We start from the raw sequence: 13,853 nt of genomic DNA on the forward strand, positions 1-13,853 counted from the left end.
TGTTCCATCTTGTTCCATGTCTTTTTTCTCTCTCTCTCTCTCTCTACAGTGCTTGCATGTTTCTGGTTTGTTTTTTCGAAATAATAAAAACCCTCTATTCTTATATCTTTGTGGGTGTTTTTGCTCAGGCGTACTTTGCCAATTGCTTCTGTATCTGAGGGTTAGAACAAAGGGATTTGACCGTATCAGTAGCGAGCAATGGACTTGCAGCCAGAGGCGATGCCAGCGCTCCTCACCCTGGTTCGTAGTGTTCTCGACGTATACCGGCCAGACAATACATGAGCCGTCCCAGGACTTCATCTTTCCCACTCTGTTAAAGGATAAACACCTGCCCTGAGGGATGAAGACTCACTAAATCTGTCTCACGTTTACCATCTTCAATCAAAGCCGACACCATGTGATACGGGTTCACATGTACCCCACATTCATTATGGCATGAAGCATTCAGGCTGCAAAGACAGGATGGAACATAACAACCCAATCAGGCAAATAACATGAATTAGAGACATAAACTGGCTAAAAGCTTTGCTTGTTTTGTATAATTACTGTGTTCAGAAAGATTGCCTGTGAAAAGAGTTCCATCTGCTGAAGAAGGTCGTGTGTTCACTTGGAACAGTCTCGTCTGCTCGCACGGACGTCTCAAAAAGGCGGTGGGCTGATTTCAAAAAAGATCTTGTAGATAAGTTGACAGTGCCAGATTGTTCCTGTCAAAAGACAATGACGTGTTACAGGCAAGTACAACATAGCCCAGATCCACTTATTGATCCTGATCTGGCAGATTAAAAAGGAATGCCTGAAGAAGGGTCACATGAAGCGTGTCGCTGTTCTTCAACAAACTGCCACAGATGTGAAGCTGCATTGATAGACAACAAATCTGCTCAATGAACCAGATTTGTTGCTGTTTGGCCTTGGTGGAGGCCTGAGTGCCCTCTAGTTTAGGCTTCTGTGTCTTTTCTGTTTCACAAGGTAAAAAGGAAAAATGTAATTGTCCCTTCAGTCGGGTCCGTGCCATCAACTTTGGCTTACATGCTTGTCGGTGTCGGTGCATTTATCCTTACAGGAAGAACACAACATGTAGTGGGATTGGACACGTTGAGCTGGTGCAGGGAGGTCGAGGTCTTTCACAGCCTCTCACACCGCCCACACAGCGTCAGGTTAAAAACAGCTCCTTATTACTTGAAGATGGGAGCTCTTAGTCGCCCTGAGCTGAATCTAAACTCAGCCCTGACCCTCGCTTTAACCTCCTGTTACCATGGGATGCTTGACCCAGTGGGAACAGCCGCGCCGACGGGAGTGGCTCGATTCAGGTCCTTTACCGAGGTCACGGGCTGTTGGCAGCGTTAGCGTGGAGGCCACAGGCGGCCCGGCTGATTTACAGGTACTGAGGTGAGGCCACATGCTGTCACACAGCCACGGGCGACAGCGGAGACACTCTGCTCTCGCCGGTGACACGGCTGTCTTTGTCTCTTTCATTCACGCGACTCCATTTTCCCCTGCTGTCTGCTCGCAGCGTGTCTGGGAAGAGCCGGAATCACTGACATTTTGATATGCCATCTCTCATTCTTATTTTCTCGTTGTCCTATTCTCCCTCGTGGCGTCTTACTGTAGCGTCCCCTCAATGCTCCATTTTTCCATACGTATTCTCTCTTGCCCTCCCCTCCACCCCTCCTGCTGTGTTTGGCTGATAAGGTGTGTAAAGGCGCCGCTTTGCCTCTGGCGAGGTTGTCCGACGGAGACGTAACATCGGAAGCGTGCCTTGTTTATGCCTGTTAGGAATGCGCAGACGATATGGTGATGCGGTCGAACAATGAGGAGGGTGGGCTTGTTAACTGATACCGATGTGTGTGTACGTTTGGCGAGTAATTATATAAGGCTGGCGCACAGTTTCACTTCAGCACGGTTTAGATGTCTTCTGCATCTTGAGTGGGCCTTTGAGACATCATATGTGATATTTGACATATTTAAGGGATAAAGGTGCACACTTGGACTTTCAATTGTCTTTCTGATGATAGTCATGATGTTTGATAGACCCAATGCATCCTTCTCAGGGTTGTGGGAGATGAGGGAAAGGAAAAAAGCCCCGCCTACTTCCACACCTCACACACCAGGCCAGTCTCTGCATTGAGTGATGGAATCTGTGGCAACTCCTCTGAATTTGACCATAAGTAAAGGCGTCTTCCATTGCTCTGCAAAATTGCGAAGGGCACTTGAATCCATACTGAAAGCCGCCAGATCTACTGCAGGGGGAATGTCGCTGTTCTGTTTGTTTTCATGAAAATAAACAGCTAATTCCTTCTAAACCAACAGCCCATGTGCTCTGAGTTGATCCTCGGGGAGCTTTAAGGCCAGTCTGTAGCTGTAAAGATATCTCCAGCAGACTCCCTCGCCGGACTAAACGCCTATTTACAGAACATCTCAGGCTGTTTTGTGGGAACCGTACACTCAAAGTTGTTTTTGTTCCTTTTTTTCCCCTGTAGAATCTCTAACAAAAACGTTTTTTTTGTGCATTCAAAGTGAAGGAGTCATTAGTTTTGCAGAGTCTGCCGCCTACCTGTTATGCATCATTTTTCTTTGCTTCATTTATTGAATCAGTTTTTCCACCACCTCTCTGCTTTGTCTTTCCTCTTTTTAATGAGGCGCTCAGTGGAGGTCTCTCTCACCCTGAACTCTAAGACTCCAGCTGACTAATGTAATCTATTCTGAATTACCACTGGGAAATCGGAATGTGTGTGTATACGTTGGTGCATACGCCGTCGTGTGTGTGTGTGTGTGTGGAAGTGAAAGTAGAGGTAACTTGTTGAAAAATGACTTAATTACAAGGAAATTTAGCACAAATGTTTGAGATGTGATGAAATGTAATTGAGCTGCTGATGTTAATTTTACTTAAGTATATAACTGCGCTTATGTATCGAAAGTCAAGTGACACAAATGAATGCTTATGACATTTTTCACAATTTCTTAAAACATTATGTCTTTATTCCTTGTGACATTTTGATGTTTTTCTCGAGATATTACAAAATTCATGCTAGTCTTTTCAAGTTTTTCTAAAGGTAAACCAGCTTTGTTCCCTAATGCAGTGATTGTAGTGTGCCGTGAGATCGTCGGGTGTGCCGTGGGAAATTATCCATCTTAACTTAATTAGTCCAAAAAATATATTATTCAGTTACTGCAGATAATTTGCCATGGTTGTGCGTCTGTGCCTGCAATGTAGTGACTGGCGAAATAATTCAATCCTCTTCCATGTGTACTGACCTGACCTGCCCAGTAGGTGGCAGTAGCGCGATAATGACCTTGTGAATTCAAGCCAAAGAATAAGTGATGCGCGCGCGAGAGGTGTCGGTAACGCTGACAGCGATAGAAAATGAAGAGTCCCAACTGGGCCCTGGACACAATTCTAACCCAGATGAAGAGAGTAAAATGAGTGACGGTCAAAAGAAAGCAAAAACGGTGAGCTCAAGCAAATGCACCGACTCTGTCATGCTTGGTGTGTTGGGGAAAGCTTAGCAACAGTGTCATGGTCCCAAGCTAGCTTAAACGCCACCTCCAAACAAAACGCCCGTCACTTCAAAGTAAGAACACAGACTATTTTGTTCTCCTGCCAAAAAACACGGAGGAACAGGCCAACTTTTATGAGAAAAACTACAACGATAGTCCTCAAAGCTAGCCACTTAGAAGCTGAACTCGTAGCCAAATCCAAAAAGCCGCACACTATGGCAGAGACATTAATACTACCTGCCTGCAAAGCCGTTGTAACTGAGTGAGTACAAATTAATTGAGACTATTGACTAATTGTCATTGTAAATGTGTCATTTTGTAACACTTTTTGGTTGAATGGTTTGATTTGTTTTAATGTAAAAAATGTGCCTTGGCTGAAAAAAGATTGAAAATCACTGCTCTAATGCTCCATCTTCAGTTTGGACCAAAACAGTGAATTAAAAATAATAATTTGTGGAAATATAATACTCCAATAAAGTATCAATTCCCCCAAAACATACTACAATGAAATATTCTTACTTTACACCATGTGTGAATGTTTATGTTTGTGTACCTAGTGTGTTTCCCTGAAGATGAACCCTGACTTGTCCCTGAGTGACTTTGTGCTCTAACAGCTGAGGGATAGTGATGGTAAGCAGGGACCCTCATTAGTACTCTGCCAGGCGCTTGAGGAGTTTCTGTAGTATAATTCAGCACAGCTGTGTCAGAGTAATAAACCGAGCGTCCTTCTCTGCAAATGCCACCGGCTCGCAGTTTGGTTAAGAGTCACAACATCGTAGCCGTTCCACTTGAGCATCAAACCCCTCACCTTGGCTCTTAAAGGTGTCACGCTTTAATGCCTTTAAGTGATAGCCGCGTTAATTTCGCCCCGCCGACGTCCGCGTGATCGCCGCAAACAAGCGTAGACCGTCAGGAAACGTTGGCAGGTTGCAACGTCCTCTTCATCACCTTTCCTAATATATTGTCTGCAACTGGACTTGGGTTTTATTTGGACTGTGGATGGCTTAATGGCTCCTGCAGCACCGAGGGAGATAAAAGTGTCAGGTGAAGGAATGAATCTGTGAAAGGATGATGTAAATTGTTTTTATTGTTTTCCATAAAGTAAACAAGGCAATAATTGAGCATATTTAATGGATATCAAAACTATGGAGGTAGTTTGTGATCTGCTGCATAAAGTGCTCATCTCTCTTTCTCTCTCTCTCTCTCTCTCTCTGCTCAGGTTCACGGGCTCCAACCTTCCCTCGCCCATCATCAGCAGCAAGAACTGGCTCCGACTGCACTTCACCACCGATGGCAACCACAAGCTGAGAGGTTTTAGTGCCCAGTACCAAGGTAAGAGCCCAGAAAATCAAGACTTGAGGCCTTAGAGGTCTTTGAGCTCTTTTCGTGCATGCACAGGCCACAATATAATAAAGTTTGTGTCCTGACGTTAGAGGGCGGAACTCATTTTGTCACCACATCTGTTTTACAAGACTCCTCCCAGGGCCCAGGGCCTCAAAGAGAGGCAGAAGAGAGAGCTCATAAAGCCTGCAGCAAAATCAAACTTACCCTTGTCGCAACACTTTAAAGGCGGAGCTATGGACTCCCAAATCTTCCCGAGGTTATATTTGTGTGACAGATAAGCAGCCTAGTATGCAGCTAACGCCATCAAGCACTAATCTAAGCCCATGGGTTTGTGTTCCTTATGTTCATATTCTTATGTTCATAATATTGAATTTCAAGCGTTTTAGTAACAGACTCGGAGAGTGAGCTCAGACAGCCACAGCTTTATTTCTTATATTATTAAATCATTGAAGTATATCTAAATAATCCTTATCCGCAATTTGTAAAAGGATGCCATAAATGCTGTTTCATCTTCACAAACCTGCCATTAAAATATTATCGAGTCCAGTGGCGAGCAGTAAAAGGAAGGAAAAAGAAAACAAGATTTAAGAGATACTAAATAATACAAGGCACGTACTGCACACACACACAACACACACTCACACTCACACACACACACCAGCCATCCCTCTCTGGTCCCATTACTCTCAGAGGTTCAGAGATCAGCTTTGAGAGGGGATGAGCAGGAAAAAAGGATTAGTCCATCTGCACCAAAAAAAAAAAGGTGATCTCTCTCCGGATCTCACATCCTGCCCAAGAGAGAAAGAGAGAGAGGGAGGGAGACGGACTGAGGAGTAGAGGGGGGGGAGGTGGAGAATATGGAAGTAGGAGGGAGGGCGTGTGCAGGACAGGTCCTATGTAACACAAACATGTTTAGAAGATCAGAGAGAAACGGGACGGCTAATACTTAAGATTAAACAGCCACTACATCCACTGTAAAAACCCCTCACCCCCTCCCCCCTTCCCTCACGCACACACACACACGTCTTCTACGCGATGGTAGGTTCTGATGCAGCATCAGCGCTGGCTTGTTGTAGTGAAATCAATCTTCTCCCTCTCTGTCATGTTATCACACATGGTCTCCTCACTCCTAATCGACTATATTGACACAGTGTTACTCATCATTTTGAATTGTAAAAACAGATGAAGCTCTCTCGGCGCCCGCAGAGCGCTTACGCGAGCGGCCGGGCCGCAAATTGCAGATGGCGCCTTTGAACTCGTTGAACGCGCTTTGCAATCACGAGCTCCCTTGTTTCAAATGAGCGGGCGTGTGCGTTGAAAAGCCTCCGCAATTATAATTAAACCCAATTTTAACATGCATTGTGTAAAAATGAGCGGTTTCATTGGCATTGTCGCATTCCGCGCCGGAGAATTCCAGCTGTTCCCTAAACCTCAGAGAATTATATGAAAATGACACATTGTTTTGCTCGTAGCGTCCGTATGAACCGAATGGAAAACACACGGCAGGGGTAAATATTGTGTTTGTAAAATAATCACCGCCTGACTTAATTACTTTCTCACCGCTGGAACATGACACGACAGGATATGTCATTGTTTGCTCGTTTGATTCCCCGTGTTAATGTCTCTCTCTCTCTCTCTGTTTTCCTCTCTCTCCAGTGAAGAAGATGACTGAGCTCAAGTCCCGAGGCGTCAAGATGCTGCCGAGCAAAGACAACCACCACAAAATATCAGTGTGTAAGTAACGCGTTTGCATTTAAATCAAGACATAGCAAGGTAGTAAGTTTAAAAATCAAGGGCCGTACTTTGCATACAGTGATATAGGGCAAATATGGAAGTAATTACAACTCCAATTTCCCATCATTCATGTTCAATTTTTGCCATAATTCTGCTTTAATGCCGTTACTATTTAATTTCCGGTCTGGTGGTGAAGTTTATGTCCGAAGAGTTACTGTTGGCTTTATTAGCCAGCTGCCAATTGCGATCGTAAACTTTATCCCTGCTAAATGCGCTGCCTCACCGCTGCAGTTGTCAGAAGTCATTAATAGCTAAATATGAGCGACCGTGGGCCAAAAAAACGCTGCTTTATGTGTCGTTACAACTCGTATTGTTCGATATATCAGATTTTCAGGCAGAGTAGTATTTCCTTCAGATACTATAGAGAACAGCGATCCTTTGTGTCCGTGCATCTGGAGTGAAAACCTGTTAGCGGCGTCGGAGTCTCACTCGGCAGATTTCCACCTCACACCGGCGAGAGTGGAAGTGGGAGCGTCTGACACCAGAGGCTGTGAAGGTGCTAAGTGCTTGTGTCAGGGGGGAGGAAACATCAGGTGGAGCTGCGTGAAGGACCGGAAACAGAGCTATTCTGGACAGTCACGAATGGAAGTTCACTTCGTGGAAATATACCGTTTCCAGGCTAGGGGATGAAGACGGGCGTTTTTTAGGAATATCCGTACCGTTTGAAACACAAATTAGGGAAAAAGCCCAGTGTGGGAGGTAAAGAAAGTTCTGTCAGAGCTGCAGTGTTTCTTTTTCGCTTTGTGCTCCTTCTGCTCACCGTTCATTATCCCATCTAGTTTGATTTGAGGCTTTTTAACGTTAATACCTCGACAGCTGCTTCAGCCGCTCAGCCCCGATCGGAACAGTGAAACTAAAAAAGTGACATCTTATTGCCTTTTCTATTTGCGGCTAGATTCTTGCCACTTGACATTTGATTTCCTATTTTAACTTTTTTCGGCTACTTGTGATTCATCGTGAAAAAAGTGGCACCTTCTGAGAGACGTTTCTCTTTCCCGGTCCGCTGGGCCTCAGATGAAAGCCAGTCGGTGTTTTAATGTAAAAGGCTGCAAACCGTCAGAGGCGATATTCTCAAAAGGACTCAGCTCAGGTCCAGCAGTCATTCTTTAAATATCATTAAAGTTTTTGAGACGTCCCCTCTCACGGGCGTGAGCGTTGTCTTTAACCCGTTGACTCGTCCTTATCGGAGACAAGCCCACACTAATATGACCCCTCTTGTCACCGTGCACCCGGTAACCACGACACAACCGGAGACGTAAGATCAGATAACAAATGATCAGCGGGTGAACGGTCAAGTTACACCATCAGATCAAACGGCGAGGTGATGTACACAAGTACTAATGAGACCGGGAACGCAAATGTCAAGCCCTTCTCAAGTGTCAGTATTGAAATGCTAAGCCAGTCACTTTCAGCGCTTCTTAAATCGTAGCCCTTAAGGAATTGAGCCTTTAAATTCACTCTGAAAAGCCGCATGAAGTGATTATTGGACAGCAGAGGGCTGAAGTTTGGCTCCAACACCAAACAATTAGAGAGGAACCTTATGTATTTGCAAACCACCTGTCTAATACAAGGACAGTAATTTCACAGTATGTTCGCATGAAAATGAAGTACGTGAGGACATACAGTAAAGGTCATTGTGGGATTGTTAAGTGGCAGTCAGGTGGGAATACCGTTTTTCCGTGATCACTTGGATCCTCTGATGATTTCAATTTCTGTCAGAATCAGAGGCTGAACACAGACAGAGGGTCAAACTCATGAGCTTGAGTAACCAGTGTTTGTCTTTTTTCCCTGGTAGTGTCTCAGATGGGCGTGGCACAGGGACACAACATGTGTCCAGACCCGGGGATCCCAGATCGAGGAAAAAGAAAAGGCTCCGACTTCAGGTAAACCACATGTGAAAGCAAAGAATCCATAACAAGGACATGTGTGGAATATTTAACCTCTCACAAGATCCTCACTTGCCTTCAGGACCAGTAGTGGAGTGTTTAGGCAGCTTTTCAGTGCAATAGCCAGGAAAGTGTGTAATTTTGGAGCTGCAGAACTAGATGTTGTGACATACAGCACTGTCCCCTATGGCACTTCCTCGCTAAAGTCATTTCAACCCAAATCTGTGAGATGGTGGTTTTCCCTCTGGGCTCCTGTGGCTTTGTTTGTGTCTAACATTAAAACCTCTATAAGAAATGTCCCCAGTAATATGAAATGGAATTGGAGAAGATGGGAAGCTCTTGAGGCCGTTTTGAAGGCTTCTTGCTTTTGATCATATTTGAAGCAGCGTTAGGTAGCTACTTTAAGACGGTAGCTACTTTGAGACGGTAGCTTTTGAAATTCCAAACTACTCTCCATTTAAGGTAGTAAAGCTGTAGCTAAACTAGTCTCTTAATGGAGTAGTTGTAATAACAGTGCTCATCATTGATTCCCCTCCAATCCTGGAGTCCAACACACTAATATTGCACGGCGTCGTGTCTGTTGCAGGCGAGGGGCCACGGTGCATTTCTCCTGCGACGAGGGTTACGAACTGCAGGGCTCCAAGAGCATCAGCTGCCTGCGGGTGACGGACAGCTACGTTGGCTGGAGCGACGAGCGGCCCATCTGCAGAGGTATGGATTGTTGTGTGGCTCGTCCGTCTGTGCACTTCCCTAAAGTAGGTAATCTAAATGTGACCTCCATTTATATTTTCATACATACGCTCCCTGGCACCGATGTGTTTGTCTGTCTCTCCATCATTCAGAGTGTGTTTAGCGGGGATGTCCAGGCAATTTTACTCCCATTTCTGTCTCGCACGTTGACCTCTGGCCATTCCTCTTTCCATTCCTCGGAACGATCCTCCATCAGACTCGCCTCCTTCCTTCGCCGCCACGTCGCAGGCAGGAGCTCCCCCTTTCATACTCTGTGAAGTTGTTTTCACGCCCACACGGGTCAGTCTGCTTGAAGCTTGGTGCGATTCGCGTGGGAAGGGTCTGAACACAGCAGTCGCACCAACAAAACAAAAACAAACCCAAGCACTGTTGCCTCATTTCTGCTGACATAGAACTGGTTGCGGACCTTATTTTGAACCTTTCTGAGCACCAAAAATAGATTGGTCCGGAACCCTAAAAGTTAGCTTTCAGACAACAATACAACCTGAACTGACCTTGAAGACATTGTGAGTGGCCATGTCGTGGTGCGTTCAGGGACCAGAGTTGTATAGGTGATGACTGATACACTTTTGAAGAACAGGACATATCAAGCTTACCTAAGACATCTTTAGATTAACACTAAGATGTTGTTAGTCTTCACGTTTCATCAGTTATTGTTCAACCGTTCTCAAGGCATTGTCTGATCAAGCCAAAGTAGCAATTAACCGATTTTACATCATAGTCTTTGTGTGTTTACCCAGAACAAAACATGATAATTAATATGGCCTTTTCATAGAATATATTTCATTTCAGATCATCTATCTCGCTCACACACACATATACACACACATGCTTCCAATGCTGTGTGTCCTTTGGTGGCTGAACTTTAATCGCTCACAGATTTCCTTAAGGCATTAGGTCGCAGTTGAAGAAACACCAATTTTCTCCAGTCACTCCTCCTTATATTGTCAGATGTGCAAATCGATAATTTGTGTTGTTTCATCGATTGGACGCCTCTTAATGCCCGGTCATTACTCCGAGGCAGCTCCCACATACGCTGAGGGAGAACTCCAAAAGTTGTGAGGTAATTGAGACGACCAATTACTTCACGCGGTCAGACTGAGACGTTCATCAATCACAATGTCAGAAAACACGTAAATCGAACCGACTCTTATGAAATATCTCCAGGTAAGTTAGGGGTGAAATGAACTGTTTTCCCAAATTGCTGCCTGCAGTTCATTTGATTGGACGAGCCAGGCGTTGAAGTAATTACTGATGACCGAGAGCTGTAGGCTGTCGCATTGCAAACACCCCTCGACTTTCTATCGTGGGCCGTAGCAAAGTGTTGTCTACTTCCACTTTCATCCCCGTCAGCGAGGATTGTTGTCAAATGGCATTCCCTGTATCCCATTCATCATTACATTACATTACATTACGAGCATTTGGCAGACGCTTTTATCCAAAGCGACTTACATTACATTACCACCCTTCGCAGAGGGGGGAGCAATTGAGGGTTTGGTGCCTTGCTCAGGGGCACCTCGGCAGCTCGAACCGGCGACCTTCCAGTTCCCAAGCGGAAGCTCTACCCACTGAGCTCTACCCACTGAGCTACTGCCTCCCTCATCAGGATTCCAAACACCCCAATCTAACTCAAATCTAATTTCTCCCACACTGTCAATTTTATTGTGACCTCCCAGGTCATCTTCAACATTCCCCTGCGGTTAATGCACTGCTGTAAAAGTTGTTTCCCCTTCAGTCTGTTTTTTGTCTCGGGAGTTGAGGCAATCAGGGAGGAAATTAAATGAAAGCGTGAAGGGGAAGCTGGGGGTGGGGCGCGATCTCAGAAAAGTAATGTGGATGTGATTCTTCCTTTGATCTGAGCTGTTTATCACCTGGGCAGGATTGGAAATACAAAACCGGGATTTCACAATAGGACGGCCATTTCAAGAAGTTTTGAACAAAACATATTTAAATTTCAATCCTCAGTTTAAGAGAGTGAGCATCATTTCCTTTACTGACATATAAGACAGCATCAAACATCTCCATCACAACTCTGCCGGTCTTTCATCTTATCTAATCTTCATCATTTTATCGTTTTCATCTCGGCTAAATCTGATACAAAGCTGTGATCCGTGTCCGAGCTGGACTGTCTCCAAAATCTGCTGACTGACTGAGAAAGCACAGTGAACAGGATGGGATTGTGATCTACGAGGATGAAGACAAAAAAAAATCACCTCTTTGACATAACATGGAGATAAGATATTCAGAGCCGCTCCGACAGACAGAAAACGAAACCGCAAATCGGGCTTTCAGGAGCCAGGAGTTGACGTATCAATCACCAGTAATGTATTGATTTTGCAGTAATTAAAAGGTTCATGAAAGTGCACCATTAGCTACTTGTCAGCCGAGCTATTAAACGACGGGGCTCATTGTTTTGCCTGAACCGTCTCACCTGTGTGAAAGCAGCCATTGTTCAGCAGCAGACACGGTAATGCTGGTGAAATATTCAAGTTTTTTAAATAATATCACATTCTATCGTCCTCATTCAACCTTTAGCCTTTGTTGGCTGCTAATTCCCTTTTAAATGACGCATCAAATTTAATCCGGGGCGTAATTGAAGATCCGTTTCCTAAATTAACGTGCGTGGTTAAAAAAGAGATAGAACTATCATTACCGTGGGAACGTGGAATTCCCTTTGTGTTCATATTTCCTCCGTCTCGAGTCGCTGTAATGTTTATCTTTTCTTTTGATTGCTGGTGATCAGTCACTGGGGGGCTTTGTGTCTGTCACAAAGAGACCAGGCAGGGGAGGATCAGACCCAATGATGCTGATAATAACAAAGGAAAGGTGTGATAGTTTCCCCCTCCGTTCCCCGCTGTCTTGTTTTCATTAAGGTCACCCTTACCTGCAGCACGACTCATTAATTACTTCTTTCTTCCCATAACTTTGTCTTTGACTTCTTTTTCCCTTTTTAATAGGAGCTATTTGTCGGGAGAGAGTTTGGACACGGAGGAGCTCCAGGCCCTCGGACGTCTTAATGGGCTGCTCTTAGACGTAAAACTTTTAAAAAATCGTGGTTTCTGTCTGGGGTCATTGTCGGATGAGATAAAGTCGTTGTCCCTCAGATATGTACGCGGTGTACACGCTTGTTTTCCTTAAAGGAATCATTAGGAATTCAACTTGAATTCAGGGAGGTGGCGGCGGCGTGCAGACACCCCAGAGGCCTGGATAAGAGGAGTCACATTGTCCTTTGCAGTGCTGCTCGGATAACTGAGCAAATGTTTTCCTCTTTCTGTCGTAGCACCAATGTGCGGGGGCCAGATGAGGGGGCCGAGCGGCATCATCACGTCGCCGAACTACCCCGTCCAGTATGACAACAACGCCAACTGTACCTGGGTGATCACAGCGACTGAAGCGTCTAAGGTAAACTTGACTTATCCTTGTAACATTTTCCACTCAGAATGTCACCACTTAATTCTTGTATTTGACATAATACTGTGTTACAATGTACTTTTACTTAGTTACTTTACGGCACTGTCAGTTGATTGGTCAATTTATTTAAATGAGAAGTTGTTTTTCTTTTACCTGACGTTCTGGTAGTGCATCTTCCTCGCTCTGCAACCTCCTCACTCACCCGGGTCTCCCGGGTTTTTAGGATGCATTTGCCGCATCCCCGTACCGCTAAAATGCAGAGCTCAGGTTTTCATTTGCCAGTGTGACACCTTACAATTATATGGTAATGAGAAACCCGGCGCTGTAATTAACGTAAGAAAACCTTTATAATCTGAATTTCCTCCTCCGTGTGGCAGAAACGCTGAAAAGACGCAATCATAGTCGGGCCGAGGCGAGACAAAGAGAGTTGTTAGGAACCACCTGTGCTAGGGAGACGGGACCGGAGTAGAAAAGGAAGGCGAGTAATGGAGAGGTTTCCACAGTGAGCTGAGAGGATATCATGAAAGTGACACAGCCGCTCTGTTCAGACCATTGACTTTGGAGTCGTGTTCAAGGCCGAGCAGCTGCTCGCCTGCCAAATGTCCTTCTGTGAACTCAAACAAAATGGCTTTACAAATGTGTTCTCTTATCGCGCTGCCACGAGTGAAGGAGAGGCTGTGTGAGGTGAGGCGAGGCGAGGGAGCGAGGAAGTCGAACGCAAACCCATCACCCACCTAAACACCCGCACGTATACGCCGACACCTTCGGGTGTTACCTGGCAGCCCGCCGAAACAGACAAGATGAAGATGGAGAGGGGACGTTGTGGTTGTTGTTTTTTTTTTTGCGATGGTGGACATAATGGGCTTCTATTCCTGTCCGTCCACGCGGGCACGACCAGAGGAGACTTTAGGTCAGGCAGGTGGCTGAGGCGGAACTGCAGAGGGACGCGGGCAGGATGTGACACAGCTCCTCTCGCCCCCAAAAACAAACCCGGTGACACCATGACAAATGTGGGCTCCAGTCGAGTGTTGTTTCTTGATAATGTCCCCAAGTTCCTTAATGCCATGCTTATCCGTCTACATCACGGACACACACACACATCCTGTCCCACAGTAAGAAAATAAAATGTCAGACGATGTTGTCAGAGAGCGTGAAGAACAAATAAGTGTTTAT

The 13,853-nt window shown here is 45.3% G+C and overlaps 1 protein-coding gene across 1 annotated transcript in view; it reads left to right on the top strand.

Moving 5' to 3' along the window:
* Nucleotides 1-13,853, top strand: part of csmd2 (CUB and Sushi multiple domains 2) — a 189,818-nt gene that overhangs the window by 84,809 nt on the left and 91,156 nt on the right. Inside the window, exons 6-10 of the mRNA XM_076149883.1 lie at nucleotides 4,715-4,827; nucleotides 6,496-6,573; nucleotides 8,429-8,516; nucleotides 9,106-9,230; nucleotides 12,550-12,671. Coding sequence (XP_076005998.1) covers nucleotides 4,715-4,827; nucleotides 6,496-6,573; nucleotides 8,429-8,516; nucleotides 9,106-9,230; nucleotides 12,550-12,671 — 526 coding nt within the window. The remainder of the gene's footprint in view (nucleotides 1-4,714; nucleotides 4,828-6,495; nucleotides 6,574-8,428; nucleotides 8,517-9,105; nucleotides 9,231-12,549; nucleotides 12,672-13,853) is intronic.

Source organism: Genypterus blacodes, unplaced genomic scaffold, assembly GCF_046128005.1.
Source record: "Genypterus blacodes isolate CSIRO-AG114 ecotype Tasmania unplaced genomic scaffold, CSIRO-AGI_Gbla_v1 ptg000048l_1, whole genome shotgun sequence".
Lineage (NCBI taxonomy): Eukaryota > Metazoa > Chordata > Actinopteri > Ophidiiformes > Ophidiidae > Genypterus > Genypterus blacodes.